General features: G+C 43.5%; 1 protein-coding gene across 1 annotated transcript in view; it reads left to right on the top strand.

The window, feature by feature from the left end:
• The window catches only part of TEDC1 (tubulin epsilon and delta complex 1), a 639,294-nt gene that overhangs the window by 484,012 nt on the left and 138,036 nt on the right, over positions 1–17,246 (top strand). Inside the window, exon 7 of the mRNA XM_085627166.1 lies at positions 6,546–6,755. Within this exon, the coding sequence (XP_085483292.1) occupies positions 6,546–6,755 (210 nt within the window). The remainder of the gene's footprint in view (positions 1–6,545; positions 6,756–17,246) is intronic.

Below are 17,246 nucleotides of genomic sequence, written 5' to 3'. Positions count from 1 at the left end.
AGAGCGATGCACTTAATGACCCATGACGGAAGCACGCGCCCGCGCGCGTAACTGCAATCTCTATGCCACACGCAAAAACGTGTGGAACCATTTTCGGAACCCCACTCACTAAAAGTCTCGCCAGACCAGCGCATGCGCTGGCTCAGGCGAGACCTAAAAAGGAGGAGATATTATTATATCACCAGTCCTTTACAGGCTCCTTCACTGAACTTGCTAGCCTAAAAGATGTAGAGGCGCTAGCCTTTAAATTTCAGCTGTCAAAACATTACTTCTTCAATGGAATACTTTTGTACTGACCCCCAGGGACCTGGTCTGGTTTCTTTTTTAATTTTTCTAAGTTTTTCGATTTAAAAATCGATTCACCAGATTTTACAATTCTAGGTGATTTTAATATGCATTTAGAAAATTCAGAGAACACGGACGCAGCATGTCTCATTGACATGCTGCTTAGTCTCGGACTAGAACAACGGGTAAATGAACCAACTCATCAGGCAGGCCACCTACTTGATGGTATCTTCTCTGACTGCCCGAATTTATCTACATCAGGAGTCCTACCCTTGCTATGGTCTGATCATCGAGCAGTTATGTTTAATATTAAAGTAGCTCACTTAAATACATCTCACAATAAAATTCATCCAATAAGGCTCTCATGTAATTGGCATCTGGTAAAGGAGATAGAACTAGGCGCTATCTTATCAGAAACACGGCCTTGCATAAACACAGATCCTGACAAAGCGGCTAATCTATTTCAGGATTGGTTGGAAAATGCCACAGAAAAAATTACACCGATCAAACCCCTTAGGAGAAACCGGGTCACCCCCTCTGATCCTTGGTTCACAGAAAACCTAAGACTGCTTAAACAAGCATGTCGTTGGCAGGAAACAAAATGGAGGCGTCAATATGACCATTCAGAAAAATAAGTTACAAGCTTATTTGAGCCTCATACAGAAATTTGATTTTTAAAGAAAAATCCAAATGCTTCACTCAGAAGATAGAAGCAGTCAAACTGTACAAAAGAACTTTTCGGCACTGTTAAACAGCTATCTAAACCCCCTGAAAAGGGGTTTCAGGGAATGGAACAAATTTTTTGTAACTCGCTGGCCTCCTTTTTTCAAGATAAGGTCAAGTCGGTTTTTAATCTTTTTTCCTCTAATCCTTTGGCTGATCATGACTCCCAAATTAAAATTAATGAATGTCACATTGACTCCCAAACTATTAATAATGAATGTAAGGTCTATTTAACCTCTTTTGCTGAACTTTCCCAGGACTAAACCAAAACCATCCTCCTGCAAACAAAGTCTGGTTTTCCGTAGGATCCATGCCCACCGAAAACCATTCAGTCAGGTAAATTCCCCAGTATCTGGAAGATAGCCCATATTCTTCCTTTAATCAAAAAAGCTAACCTAGATCCTTTAGATCCTGGGAACTACCGTCCCATTTCCAGATTGCCCCTTCTGGCGAAAATAATTGAAAAAGCTCTCAACTCACAGTTGACAGCTTTCATCAAGGACCAGAGCCACCTACACCCTTGCCAATTCGGATTTAGAAAACATCACAGCACAGAACTGGCTTTGATAAGTGCCTCGGAACAGATTAGATGGACACTGGATGTAGGGGGTAGTGCAGTGCTGGTTCTATTAGACCTCTCAGCGGCATTTGACACCGTAAACCGCCAAATCCTGCTATATAGACTGGAGGATATTGGGGTAAAAGATAAAGCCCTTGCTTTAGTCAAATCATTTCTGTCAGACAGAATTCAGTTTGTTGCAGCTGATAATTTCATATCCCCATCCTTCTCTCTCCCTTGTGGCATCCCCCAGGGTTCGTCTCTCAGCCCAACCCTTTTTAACATTTATGTGGCCCCTTGGCCAAACTTATTAGATCATTTGGGTTCCCTGCAGTTACCTATGCAGATGACACACCATTAGTGATCTCTGTATCATCTAATATTTCAGAGACAGCAAAGCGCTTTTACAACTGTATACAGGAGATCGGAAAATGGATGGCCCAAAACTGCTTAAAGTTGAACTCAGGCAAGACCGAGGTACTGCTCTTTGGGAAGGATACTTCCTTTTGGTCCCAAGAATAGTGGCCACCTGTACTTGGACAACTTACGTCGCCAGTCACGAAGGTAAACAATCTTGGAGTTATCTTTGACAACCATCTGACCTTCGAAGTGCATGTGACTACAATCACTCCTGCCTCCTTCTTTAGGATAAAACTCTTACGGAAGATCTTTCCTTTCATTCCGAGGGACCTGCAAAAACAGTAGTTTCTGCTCTGATACTTTCAAAAATTGACTATGCAAATGCTCTTTTTTTAACTGTAAGAAAAAAAAGTCTAAATGAGCTGCAGGTCCTACAGAACGCAGCCACTTGCCTGTTACTAGGTATACCCAAAAAAGAATCAGTCACAGCTGCCCTTCCACTTTTCCATTGGTTACCTATTGAGATTTGTATACAGTTTAAGGCCCTGTGAACCATGAAGTAGTGCAAATAGCATCCTTCCTTCCACTCCAAGTCTGGTACCCTCTCTATGGCACTCTTGAACAACCAAACATCAACTTCCTGCATCAGGTAGTAGAGTGTTCCTCCAGGAATCCCTCCATAGGGAGAAATGAAAAGGCAGAAAGGCAGGGCATAACCCCGTCGTACAATCCCTACGACTCACCTATCTGAAGTGATGGATTTGCAAGTCAGGAGGAAATGCTGTATTCTACCACCTACAGACCAAGCAGAAACTTGGGAGTGCAGACTACAGTTGCTTGGATGTCTTTCACTGGAGAAGAAGAACCAGTGGCTGCTGCCTCTGTACGGGGTTGGTGTGGTGTGGCAGAGGAGGAGGGCGGGAAGGCATGATATAAAAATAAAAAATTAACTTCTTAGCCGCTGCTGCACGTCTCTCATGGGGATCCAGTCTATGTCACCTAGTGACTGATTGGCAGCCATGACCATTGCTTGATCCACATAGGCAGAAGGGCATCAGTAAGGGATTTAATAAAGGGCACAAATGGCCCCAAAGAATCTAGTCCCATTTGAAGGATCTCGGGTAACAAATTTGTCTTAGTTTCAGTACCTGCAATTCTATCGTTTCAGCTACCCTCCAAACCAGCTCTGCAAACTACTGTATCTGATAGAGCCTTCTAACTGCAGATTCCTTTCCTTTGAATTTGCCAGGCATCAGGCTGGATCCGGAATCTTTTGCGTGAGCAGTACCTCGTGTGCTGTCGGGTGGCGTTATTCAGTCCTGTGCTGTGTTGGCGCCGGAAGTGACGTTGTGGTCACCTATATAGGCTCTACCCAGGCGTGTGGACATCAGTTCTTGTCTGTCCATGCCAGTTACCACTGATCCGAAGAAGATCTACTCCTCTGTTTCTTTTTGACAGACTTTTTCAACATTTTGTTGAATATTTTTTCTTGTGTGTCAAGAATGTCATCTAAGAAGGTAGGATTTAAGCCGTGTGGCACCTGTCCTCACGCCATGCCGGTTACCGACCCGCACCGTGTGTTCTTAGGTGTCTCGAGTGCGACCACGGTTCAAAGTTGTTCTCGGGCTGCCGGCCATAGCGCTGCAGGCTTTGAGGGAGCAATCCCTAAAGCTGCTATGGTCATGAATACGACGCCATCTGGCTTGACTCCTAAGAGGTCTCGGTCCTGATCAAGAAGAAGGTCGCAGGACTGCTCCAGGAGCCCCAAGTCCTCTTTGTCGCACTCGAGGTCCTCTGGACACTCAGGGAAGAGGCACAAGAAGAAGACTAGACAGACTTAGACTTCACCTCGTCTATCGAAAGCTGGTGAGATGAGTGGGGAACATTGACTTTCCAGGAATGGTACTGCAGAGCCATTGCCAGGTCCGACTCCCTGCCTCCACCGTTTCCGGGAGCCAAAGCAACCCCTGCTCAAATAAGGGAGTTTTACGAGGGCATACGTTGAGTATTTGAGCAGGCTGTCCCCTCCGAAGCGCCTTTGGGCTCTTAAGGAGATACGTGAATCCTTTAATTTGCGTTATTAACTGCAGGGTGACACTGTGATCACTTGGATGAGTTGCGCTTTCCTCAGGCTTTCTATATTAAAGCCTAACTGACTTTCACTGAGTCTAGTCTTTGACAATTTCAAGAGCAGATTATTCCTCCCTAAATCTTGAATGCATTAATTGCATCTTAGTTGCCACGCTGGGTGCTGCAACCTTGCTGCATGGCAAAAATCTGAAATGAGCAGTCGCATTGAGTTTACTTATTTTAGTTTTAATACTCTCGAGTCATGAGATATCTTGTGGTGAAGCCAGCTTAATAAAATTCAAACTCAAAATAAGAAGGCTTCTCAACTTTCACACTTTGTACTCCGTTATGTAAGCTACTTGAAGACAAAATGTTAAAATACACAATAGCCAGTAAAAATCTGACTCGCAGTAATTGTCTTAATATTTGTATGTGAATGGCCATATCACTATTTAGATCGTTTTGGGAGACGGTCTAAATAGAATTTCTGACTCTACCACTCTGAGTGACATCTTCGGATAATGCTGCTGAAAGTGTTGGTATACTGGTGAAGTGGACTGAGCTGATCTGAACGGGTTAGTGGTGGCTGGAATTGAAGGGGAAAGGCAAACGCCTAGCCCTCAAACTCTCATTAGCTCCTTAGAATGTTGCTTTGCAAAAGATTCTGGCACAATAGTTATACTAGAAGGCACGTCCCCAACACCACAGTGTAGTAAATAGGTTAAAAGGGTCTGTGGGAGCTTCTTTTGCATTGGACTAGGAAAACCTTCAGGTGGTATGTGAATCACCGCCTGAACTTCCATCAGCCCACCAGACACCTCCTCTCCACGTCCCTTTCTTTCACCCTCACCCCGCATCCAAAGTAACAGATGCAGAGGTCGCACCTTCTCCTACCTAGCAGCAAAGACATGGAATGAGCTACCCTTTCATTTCCGGATCACCATATCTCTTTCAGAGTTCCAAAAGTGTGGAAGACCTGGTTATTCGACTAATCACCTGGACCCTGCCAGCTCCTGGATATCCTCAAGGGTGACAAGAAGCGCTCTACAAATCTACTAATTGAATTGATTAAATTGATTGCTGTTCTAAAAATTGATCATTAGCTCACAGGCTGTTAAGAACCAACATGCAAAGAGGGGAATGGTTTATCAGCCTGCTTTTCTAAGTGCCACCCCTGCCTGTTACTGAACTCTGGAAGAGCTTTTTCTCCTCCACCTGAATCCTCTCCCTGAAACCTTGCCCACGAACTTGGAGGGGGTGCCTTGCTGTCGGTTGGATCACACTGCTGGGAACAACTGCCTTCCTTCTGGATAACTTCGCTCTGGTGAGCCTGACTTCCAAGAGGTAGAAGAAGGTGGAGAAATGCCAACCAGGCCACAAGCTCGGAGTTAACTGCGCCCGTGGAGGGGCCACTGTCACTCATTTCGAGAGGAATGGGGTCTCTACAGGCAACCCATGCGCATGTTTTGTTCAAGATTTGCAGCTTTAGTTTAAGTGTGGGATGTTTGATCTAATGTTGATGTTTTGCTATTAGTTCGGTATTAAATAATAAATTCGTAATGGAGGCGGCACATGAACTATGAAGGCTCTCGATTGCACCCGGGGGGCAGTTTTCAAGCAGCTGGTGAAAGAAAAATAAGACCCCTCCCCCCAATGCATGGAGGGAAAAAAGCCCCCTGCTGCCAAACGCCCTGCCAGATGACTGCATTTAATGGCATTGCTTCCGGTAGTAAATTCATTACCCCCGACCCCCATTCCAGTGAATAAGACTGTCTTACAGAAAATATGATGTGAGTTTGTCATAAGTAGTGTAAAATTCGTATCAGCCTCCCCTAGCTGAAGTGTAAGCAATGTTTTGGCATGTGGTGCCGACCGTTGCCCAATCCAATCTGCGCTGCTCAAGGATAGTTTATATAACCATCAGGGTAAAAATGTAACACCCGTGGTAAAAAGTACTTCATCTTAGCTGCTGAACAGTAGAACACGGTGTGTTGTGGTGGTAATTACGGTTGATGGTATAAACCACCAACAGTAATATCCTACCGCTAGTATGATAAAGTGATCAGTTCTATCAAGAATACTTCCCAGCAGAATGGTAATTTACCACAGTGTTCCTTCTGCAATAAGTTCCTTTTTTGAGACTGTATGTAATGTGTCCGTTTTATTAAGTTTGAAAAATAACTTTTTATAAGAATGTATCGCTTTTTATATTGTTGCCTACTTATGTTTAACACATATACTCTGTCACATGTGGGCAGAAATGCCTTTCTCTAGAGCACGATATTTGGAACTTTTCATAGTTTACATCCCGTCGATATTTTTATTTTATCTTCCCCCTCAGATTATAGATCACTTATATTACATTTTGCCTCACCGCTCATCTTTATGTATGTCTGCAAATGAAACAAATGCTAAACAGCTTCTGACGGGTTACAAATCCGTAGCCTCGGCTTCCTAAAATCTATACCCATATATTGTGTATGCTAATGCAGCATTAATGAAGTTCCAGGAAGCTGCTTTATCATATTAATGCCGTATTTTTCCGCAGGAAAGTGTATTAAAATCCAAGCTTGAAGACAGAAGAGGTTTGCAGTTACAAGACATTGACAATCAGAGCTTTGCCCTACCAGTCGTTGATGCTTGTCCAGGGAATCACAGCAGTGTAAAGGAAATTGAAGAGCTGACAGAAGAGTTTGTGGCACTGCACAATGATCTACAGGAGATGGTTACTTGCAAGAGAGCCTTGTGGAATGAAAAGGTAAGAATTGTGTTTTTGGTCATTCAGAAAAATGAGGCGTCACCTTATCACAAGCCTTGATCTCTCCGTCTCCCCACTTCTCTCTGAGATAAAGGGCCACATGCATCAAGCTTTTTTTCGGGTCGCAAAAGGGCCGATTCGCAGAATCGTTTGCAACCGAAAATAGCCTTTTTCTGATGCATGAAGCAATTTCCATTTGCAAATTATTCACAATTTTTTGCAATCACCTAAATTGCGAATGCATTTAGGGAATCGCAATTTGCTATATCCTAAAGGCGATGCATCAAGCCTTTCCTAAATGCAAACTGTGCATTTAGGAAACGCTAATTACCATTAACTTCAAGTTGATGGTAATTTGCGCATTCTTTGACACATACACAAAAGTGCATTTTTCAAAGTGACATGTGGCGCACACACATGCCCCCAGGGCATGTGTTTGCACCACATGTGCACACTTACCTTTTTCGGGGTGCATCAGGGGGCCATCGGCCCCCTGGCACCCTTGGAATTGCATTCGCAATTCGCGATTACGAATTTGGTAATTGCAATTTGCGAATGCATTGTCATTCAGGCCCATAGGAATGGATGGAGTGACATTACCAAATAGCGATTCACAATTTGCGAATCGCTGATAGGTAATGTTGAGGAATCTCAATTTATTTAGCGATTCTTACATGCATAAGGATTTGCGATTCCTTAAAAATCGCTATTTAGGCATTGCAAATCCAACTTTTGTGCATGTCCTTTAGTGATAGGAGTATAAATGAGGAGCAGAACTGCACCGAAAAGCGAACTGGGGAAAATCTGACTTTTTGTCCACTTGTGTTTGAAAATACATGGATTTGAAAAAAAAAAATAGCGCAGATTTTGTGGCTAGACACACAAAGTGTATGTTTGGGCTGCCCGGGCCCTCACATGCTGCTAAAACATGGTCCAATGAATTTAGACAACACACAGAGATTCTGATTGGCTGCTGGTAACAAGCACAACAGTGATTTCATTAACTGCATTTGACCCGTTGTCTATGTGATCCTCTTCCAGTGATTTATGCATAGCTTCAAACACAACTTGCATTTTCCTGTTTTTTTTTTTTTCTAGTTCATGCTGAAAAGGTGTATCTCACCCGCTTATTGCAAAGAGAAAAATATTATATTTTCCACACTAACACATTCTGTCCCAGGTTATATGTAGCGGGTCCTTTTGTCTGTGTCCAAGGATAGCAAACCCACCTCCTCCTACACCACAGCAATGTGGTTGGTGGATTCAAGCAGAACAAACCAAAGACTGTGCTGCTTCTAAAACAATAGAGCTCAAGAGTGGGTTCCGACCTAAGGTTGCCATCCCACAGTCAAACTCTCACCATCCCCCCAACATGTGTCTGAATATTGAATGTCACCGGATGACTGTTAACATAGCTGAAGAATTGTTCACTACAGAGCAATGTATTGCACAGCGTTCAAGAGAATGATAAATGGATATGTCATGCACGAGGAGAACAATGGCTCACACAGAACTAGGATAAGATGGAACAGGACAAAACACATTTGTGCATGGAATTGGAACAGTATGGAACACATTTTTACCAGAATTTACAGCACAGCGTTGTCAAATTGATCAAATAAAAGCAAGTCATATCAGAAGCCAATTCGGACTTGCTCAAAACACTCTCTAGAAAGCAAGCTGTTCATCCAGTATGGCCACAGAAGAGCAAGTCTGTATGGTAGTGTTAGGCTTTATACTTGCGTGGTAAGAACAAGGATGTTTCACATGCGGATTGTCACAAGATTAGAAATACCCATCCTGGCTCCGTCAAATGCTCATACAAAGTCCTTCCACACACACTATCCCCAGACCTTGCTGGGAAAGGGAACTAGAGGCACGGGCCTAGGGACTCGCCAGCCTCCAATACGATATGTATACACAAACATGGGCTGCCCCTAGTATGGGTTCCTACAGAGTTATCTTGAGATGCATCACCAGTGGGGGCATCTCACAAAAAGTGACGGACTGGCCTAACACACCGCCCGGTGTCATGCTTCATCACCGGCTGTCCTCGCCCTCTAAAAACTTTGTTTGATAGAGGGCGGATATACACCTGGAGACAGGGATGCACTTCACTTAACACGGTGAAGGGAGAGTAACGTCCCAGATCACCGTTCACCTCTTTTAATACCATGCATTTACTCCCTGAATAAATACAGTTTATTGAAAAGTGTAATGGTTTTTGGACCACCTTTCACTATTTCATGGGCCACCACTTAGCTTTAGAAGTGCATCCCTGTCTCCAGGTGTATGCCCGCCCTCTATCAAACAAAGTTTTTAGAAGGCGAGTACAGCCGATGATGAAGCATGACACCAGGCGGTGTGTGAGGCCAGTCCGTCACTTTTTGTGAGATGCCCCCACTGGTGATGCATCTCAAGATAACTCTGTAAGAAACTATAGTAACCCATACTAGGGGCAGCCCATTTTTGTGTATATATAAAAAGTCCTTGCCTATTCCAATTCTGTTTGGCGGCAGTTATGTTCACCAGCAATGTTTTAGACAAACATCGGTCAGTGCACCATCCATCATCTGAGATGATGCACGCAGAGGGAGGGACCTGTTTGCTTTGCTGATGCTCCCACTGCTGAGGGTCACTCTAGTGGTAAGGATACACACCTAATCTGTTGTCCAATAGTATGCGGCCATGCAGACAGAGAGTAATTTCTCACATTCTTTGCACTTTCCTTCAGTTTTCTGTAATTGTTCTCCTTAGGTGTGGGACTTAGCAAAGTGTATGGAAAACTAAGTTGAATCTTGTGCAACACAGATCATCGTCCTTGGGCATTTAGTGTTGAGGGCTCTTGGCTTTATTTATCTGGGGTTGTGGTGTTTTACACCTAATCTTCAACAGGTGATGTTTGATGCCTCTTCCTTTACCAATTAAAAGGAGTCATCACAAACCCCAGTCACATTTATTTCCTGACAGGGCTACAGATGCCCCTGGCGTCTTTGGCTGCACTGTACGATCGGCTTTCCATGTATGGTGGCGAAACTCAGTGCTCTTGAGTCGCTACTCAAATTGAGTGCCTGCAATGTGTGGAAAACCATTACTTAGCCAATTGTCCTTTTTCATTCAAAATAGCCCTTCAAGACAATGAATTGGCCCACATCCTGTATCCTTCATTTAGGAGTTTGCTGCAGGACTAAATACATTCCAAATAACACCCTTACAAGAATTGCTTTGTGACCAGGAGTGGATCAAAGTATCGATTGTTGCACTGTTACAAAGTTTCACCTTCGAATTTAATTCAGCCTCACATGTTTAACAAAGTCATGGCAGTGGTGGGGATGTGTGTGAGATACCAGAGAGCACACATTGACCACTAAAAGTCAGATAGGTTGATGGTGGCTGCCACTTCTCAGGAATCCTTACCTCTCCTTCATCAGAAAAACCTCTTATTCAATCATGACCTCTCCGAGAACATGCTGAAATCCTTTGTGGTTTCATCTCAGCATCTACCCTTCATTATGTGATAGGCATAGTTGTTAGGTTGGTGTCCTTCTATCATGGGTATTGGTATGTTAATGTTATGTGTGTTTGTATACTACTACTCACTAGGAGGGTGTCCTGGCGCAGAAGCTCTGTGGGCCAAGCCTGGGTAAAGAGCCAGGTGACTGGTTTCATGCAGAATCCAATAACTAAGGAGGCTGCTGTGTTGTGCATGGCAGGTCGTTCCAGGCATTAGGAGTGAGACAGGGGAAAGCAAGACTGCCAGATCTGGTTCTACCTATGTGGGTGGTGCGTGCAGGTTAAAGTCCAGCTGATCAGAGGTGTGGTAGGTTTGTGGAACTCCATGCGGTTGTGGTGGTATTTTGGGCCAATGTTATGTTAGGCTTCGTATGTGTGCATGAGAAGTTTGAAGAGTGCTTGTGTGTGGATTGGGAGTCAGTGGAGCTCTTTGAGGTGCGGGGTGGGAGGTTGAGGATGACCCTGATTTTTGTATGTTCTGGAGTCTTCTGGTCAGTTGAACATTGATTTGGCATAAGAGTACATTACCATAGTCCAACTTGTTGGTAATGAAGGCTTAAGTAATGGTTCTGCAGGTGTTTTTGTGGACCATTTGAAGATCTTCTTGAGCATCTGAAGTGTGTGGAACCATGAGATGGAGACTGTGTTCATTGGTTGGGCATGAGTTGGTTTTGATTACCATTGTGAGGTTCTTCGCGCCGGTTGCTGCAGAGGTGTGGCTCAGAGTACAATAGGCCACTAGGTGGGATCCCAAAACATGGTGTCTTTGCTGAATATTACTACTTCTGTCTTGTCTGTGTTGAGCGTGAGGCATTTGTTTTTTTATCCATCCGTTGACTTTAGACATGCAGGGGGAAAATTGGTTATTGGTGTCTTGTCACAGAGGGAGAGTATGAGCTGGACTTCATTAGCATAGGATATGATGTTTATTCCGTGGGCATAGATCAGGTTGACGAGTGGATGCATGTCATCCTACGTACAGGTTGGTTCCCAAAATGTGCTATATCTAGTTGCAGTTGTCAAAGAAGCAGTATATGAAGGACAGACAGCCTTTTCTAGACCTCTACCTGCACAAAGAACCATCTTCAAGCTATATATTTGAAGGGCTCTATAGGAGGCTGGAAAAGGGTCATTTTTCAAAAAGTACTGCATGTCTCTTCCTCTGTCCTTTCGATTCCCCACCTCATTTAAAAGAAGATGAAATGCAGTTTTCACAAGAGCTGAGCCAATACCAGCCTTGCCGTTGGGAAATCTCTTGCAAAGGACACAGTGTAGTGAGAATGGCTTCAAAAGGGAATCCCCATTTGAATAGCCCTACACTATTCCTGCCTTCAAGCACTCTCGCCGGATCCACTATGTCAACAATGGCAGTCTGGAACAGAAAAATACCAAAACGGCCCACGGTGCTAGAAGTATCTTTTTTAGGATTTGATTTTTTTCAGCTTGTTAGTGTTTGACCTTCCTGCAGACATCAGTCTGCGTATACTAAAAGAAAAATAATATAATTTGTACTCTTTCATAATTTGGGGAAACTCCAAAAGTAAAGAGGAAGCTCACTTTCTCAGTACTTGGCCACTGCCTATCATGCTGTCCAAAATACAGGATTAACTAGGTGTGTGCACCGGCAAACAGTAACATAGCAGAGACGACAACTCTTTTTACTTGAACATTAGCCGTTAATAATATTTTGAGTACATGTGTTCACCACTACATTAGACTGGCCCAAACTCGAAAAATTTTCAGTGAAACGATATTTTATCATAAAAAATATGCTATCCAGTCTCTAGGTCATGCTTCTCCAACAAGTAGGTCGTGAGCTACTGGTAGTTCTCCAGCTACCTTTAAGTAGCTCTCCTATGTTCAGCCCAACCTTCTAAATTAGAAGCAAACTTAAGTTGGCTCTGAGCACCCAAAAACATTTCAAAGAAATTCAATAGTGTTGTAATGGTTAATGTTTCTTTTATTCTCTTTCAAATCTTCACGTTTATTCAGCACAGTTCATAACGTAATAGGAAGCCATAGGATTGCAGCCAACATGTGTTTCGTCTTATGGTAATACTATACCAGCGACTTCATCAGGGCCTAACAATAGTTCTTCAAAGGTCAAATCGTATTGCAACAGAGAGTATTCCGCACACTCTGTCCTGTGTTGGCTGCAATCGTAAGGCTTCCTATTACGCTATGAACTTTGCTAATTCTGCGTCAAGATTTAAAGAAACATCAGTCATTACAACACTATATGGACTATTGAATTTCTTTGATATTTCTTCTGGTGCTCAGAGCCAACTTAAGTTTGCTACTTGGTGAGGAAGCTGTACCTCACTGATTGGAAGGGTTGGGTGGCCCCCTTCCTTGGCTCTTGGAGCACCTGCCATGAACACTTTGCTTCAGACACTTCAAAACTCTGTTTTGCTCAAGTGTTAACCCAGCCACTTCCTTAATTGGAAGCTTTTGCCTAGTTGCATTAATATATTTATACCAACATTAAAAAGAGTGTATTGGAGATGAAAATGTGTATTTTCAGAACTCATAAGCTGATGTTTTGAGAAAAATGATAGGCGTTATCAAATAGATTTGTAGATGACATATGAGTGATAAATCAAGCAGCATCATTGAGACATATAACTCATATTATTACTTTGGTGCCAGGGGTATTACAGCTATGGCTAATATGTATTACCCATGTAGAGGCATTCTAAAGTGATAAAACCTTTTTTTAAATGGCTGGTGGAACCCAGTCTGTGGCACTACGTTGATCACTGCTTGTAATCTTGTATGGGTGGTTGCTAATGTAATTTTGTCTGATCTACTCAATAAGTACAATGGTAATACCAGTAGCTCGGGATGATATTCATTGAACATAAGTAGTATAACAGAAAAGGTTGGAGATCCCTGACATAGAATATTCCATCAATGATGTGCTAATGCCACAGCAAGAAGGAAGGATCAAAAACCCAAGATACACAGCTCAGATAAAAAACCACCTGAAGCAATTGACACGCTGATGACAATTCAGGACGGATTAAGCACACCTCTTTCTCTTGGTGCTGTGACCAACCTCAGGCTCAATAAGACAAGCCTCCCAACTTCAGAGACACTGGAAGTCTTCAAACCTATTAAAGATGTAGCTTGCACACCCATCTATATTCAGTTAACAATAACATCTACGTTCACACCCATAGCAAGGGACTGCAAGGACAGGAAAAAAGCTAGCTCTTTAGCAATGGTGGCACTCTAGAAACGGCAAAAAAGAAAATCAATAGCTGATTATTTCTATAAAAACCTCCTCAGCAAGCTCATTGATACATTCCAGACTCAACCAGGAAAAGGGGTCTCAATGGAGGCCCAGCGACCACACCAGCCCCCTCTGTATATATAATATCGCTCATAACCATTACCAGATCACAGCGCCAAAAGGGGCACAAGCATCATGGAAAACCTTATATCATCTGCCCCCAAAAACATTAAAAATAACAATAAACAAGACAACCTATTGGCTTCAATAAACGCCACTTTAGCCACCACAGTAAACGCCCTGACATGGCAATTTGACGAATTGGAATTGCAACTTGACCTGATCCAAGCTCTGGCCATCTCAATGTTAACAAGCATTGGCTTAGCCAATAGGTCTCGCCTTTGGTATCCTATAATTGTTTAGTCATGCAGCATATTATGCTGGGTCATGTGCCGCTATTCAATTACTACACACTGGGTCATGCAGTGTAATTCAGTGCTTGCCTCTGCCGCATTTAATATATAATGTCAGACTGAGAATGTAAATGCAAATAACTTCACATTATACGCGCACAACCAGCCAATCTCAATACATTCAACAGGCACACACTCCATTTATAATGTAAATTCTCTGACGGCGAAATCTGTCTTGTCACTATCGAAATACCAGATGTCAATATGAACAATTGAGTGCTAGTAAAGATTATGTATAAAACTGAAATCAAAATTCAAAACTATATTTTTTACAGAAAAATCATACGTACCATTGAACTTATTCTGTTTCACGAAACATTTCTGCCATAAAAGTTCACAACGCAGCTATGAGGTGGCCCATTCCCTGAGTAAGCTGTAACATGATTCAAGAGTGCCCTATTCTGAATTCAGCATCGTTACCGCTTTACCATGTCAACTCACAAGCTGCCGTTGGTGTGACCCCTCTTTCAGCTGGATATGCGCGTCAAGACTGACCAAACCATTCCGATGTGTCTATCAGCATGCTCCTGTCACAATACCAGGGTGCACAGCAATAAATCGTGCGCTGCTAATGCAGAGAGCGACTCGCTTTGGTGGCTGTAAGTTGAGCAGCGTTAATGCACTCTAACAGTAATCCATGCAGTTACAAGTGAACGTTTGTTAGTACTGCCAATGTGGACAGCAGCAGGTTAATAATTCAGCCTATAAACATTTTTATTATAAAGTGTGTCCAACAGCACATGTTGCTCTCCAAAGGGAAACACCAGAGTAGTAGGCGAAGGTACCGGATGTATTATTATCCAACGGGAGCGTTACATGCCAGTCCCCAAGTCGCCCCACGCTACCAGGCCACCTCCCTTAAACCCCTCCACCACATTCCAACCCCCGCTAAAACCCTCAAACGTAAACACCCCCATAGATACTGTTTCCAGCAGTTAAGGATGCAATAGCATTCTTTGACAAATGTGCGAGCGCGCAACAACACTACTCACTCTTGCGATAGACAGTACTTCGTAAGCATTTAAAACCTAAACAATTGACAATATATACGAGCGCAGCCACATAACTGATGTCACTAGACTTGAACACGAACCACACTACCCAACAGTTATAGCATTGATTCAATTAAAGTCCTTGCCTGCAGCGCTGAGAAGGGACAGATTTACACCAAGCGGACCATGTGGAGGTTGGTGACTTTTTGAATAGCAGGGGGGCAAACAAACAATTTGCACCCAAAAAAAAGTAAGAAGGTTCACTTAAAATGCACATCCCCGCAGCGGCGGCTAGCATGCTCAAGGGGGGGGTCGCGGGTGGTGAATAAAACCAGAAGCGGAAGGAGAGTGAAATACAAACAACGGGGGAGAGATGGTGAATGTAGAGAGGGGGGAAAGAGAGGGAGCAAGCGAGCGAGGGAGGGAAATAGAAAAACAGCAAGAGGGCGGGCGTGCGCGCGCGAGAAAGAGAAGCAAATAATTTACGCCTCTCCTGCCGCATAATTCCAGTGGCCCTGCTAATAGCTGAATTTTACTGCACCACTTTATCAGCAATACAACCGGAGCACTTCTCAAATTCCCTCCAAACACACTCCCTTACAAACAGAATGCACAAACCATCTTCTCTTGCAGTCACACATGCATGCCCCTGCGGTACCTGCGATTCGAGGACACATTCACCGGATATAACCTAGCGGGATATTTCCAGGAGTGTTGCCTGCAGAACACACCGTGGATACACTGATTTCTGCAATAATTTTCCTATTCCATACGTACTGTGGTAATCCTGCATCTCGGAATTATAGCTCACTCAGATGTTAGTGATTCTGGATGGAAAATTATTGGGAAGCAACTCAGTAGTTAACGGTACCTATTCACGGTCAGTTTTAAACGCGAATTCCATTTACCATACATTTTTATTTGTATTTATTTATCGTATTTGTAATGCGCAGTTGCTTCAGAACGCTTTTAGCGCCTATTCCACAAGTCAGCGCTCCACAGTTTAGGTCTCCTTAAAAAAAAGCACATCATTAGGAAATGTTTACATTCTGCGAGCAGGTTATTTAGTAACTGCCGTGCCCCTCTGTCCTTAGGAAGTTGGCCACCTCCCTGCCTGAGGCTCTCAAAAGAGATTATCCAGGTCACTGGCTGCTTTACAGACCTCGGGTCAGTCTCCAATCACCCGATATTGAAACCACATATACAGAGACCAGAGCCCTGTCATTTTAAACAAGCGCGGCCCCGCGGCCGCGAAAGTTAAAGCGACGCTGAGGGCACCACTCAAAGGGGTTTCAGTGGTGCGTTTCCATTGCGGGAGTGAGCAAAACCACCATCTGTTTGCACGTTAATTACAAACAGATGGTTTCAAAGCTCGCTCCCGCAAGGGACTCGCCGAACGTGCACGCGTTGCAATTGAAAGCAATGCAATGCGTGCACGTTTTTGGCCTCAAAACCGAACCGATTACAAGAGGTCCCCCCTATGGAGCGCATGTGCGCTGCGTAGGCGAGACCTAAAAATAGAGGAAAAAGTCAGTGTCCTGGCAGAGAGGTTAAAAAATGTTGGAGCCACACAAATTCCTTGTTCATCATGCTTCTGGCACCAGATTGTGGAGAAATTGTGTTTCCTGCCAAACACCCAGAACCTAATGATAATGGACCAAAAAATCACCCTTACAACTACAAGTAAGAAGTACCCCTAGCATGCCTGATCTAAAACCAACAGACAAGGAAACCGGACAAACTGATCAACGAGTGTCCTGCACACTGGAGCCTGCTGGTAAGGAAACCTCATTAACTCCCCCACTGCCGGGCATGACGTCACCAATGAAAGTTCTTATAATATTTTCTCTGCACACTCCAGCAGGAAACTACAACCAGGGAGTCTCCCTACCTCCCATATTGCAGGAACCAGTCCCAGAAGCAAAGGATAAAACTAAGCGTGTCCGTTTTAATGGCAGAATAACACCTAGAGAAAACCAATGGTCTGTCACCTTATCAAAAAGAGTGAAAAAAAGACAAAAAAGGCCAGAAGTAAAGCAGGGAAAGAACATTTCTCAAACCAGCTTCCACCTAAGCAAAAAACAAAAGGCAACAACCTGTCCAGCGTATACCCAATATTCAAAGGGAGTAGAAAAGTGAAGAATGAATTAAAACCTGCACAATCGCTTGTTTTCCCACTCCATGTAACTCTGGCTTTACCACCCACTCTATCTAAGTCAAACACAAACTCTATCATGACACAAAGTTCAGCAATATTACCCACTATGTGCAATATTAC

Source organism: Triturus cristatus, chromosome 9, assembly GCF_964204655.1.
Source record: "Triturus cristatus chromosome 9, aTriCri1.1, whole genome shotgun sequence".
NCBI lineage: Eukaryota > Metazoa > Chordata > Amphibia > Caudata > Salamandridae > Triturus > Triturus cristatus.
The sequence above is the reverse complement of the archived record's forward strand: the minus strand, read 5'-3'. Positions and strand labels throughout refer to the sequence as shown.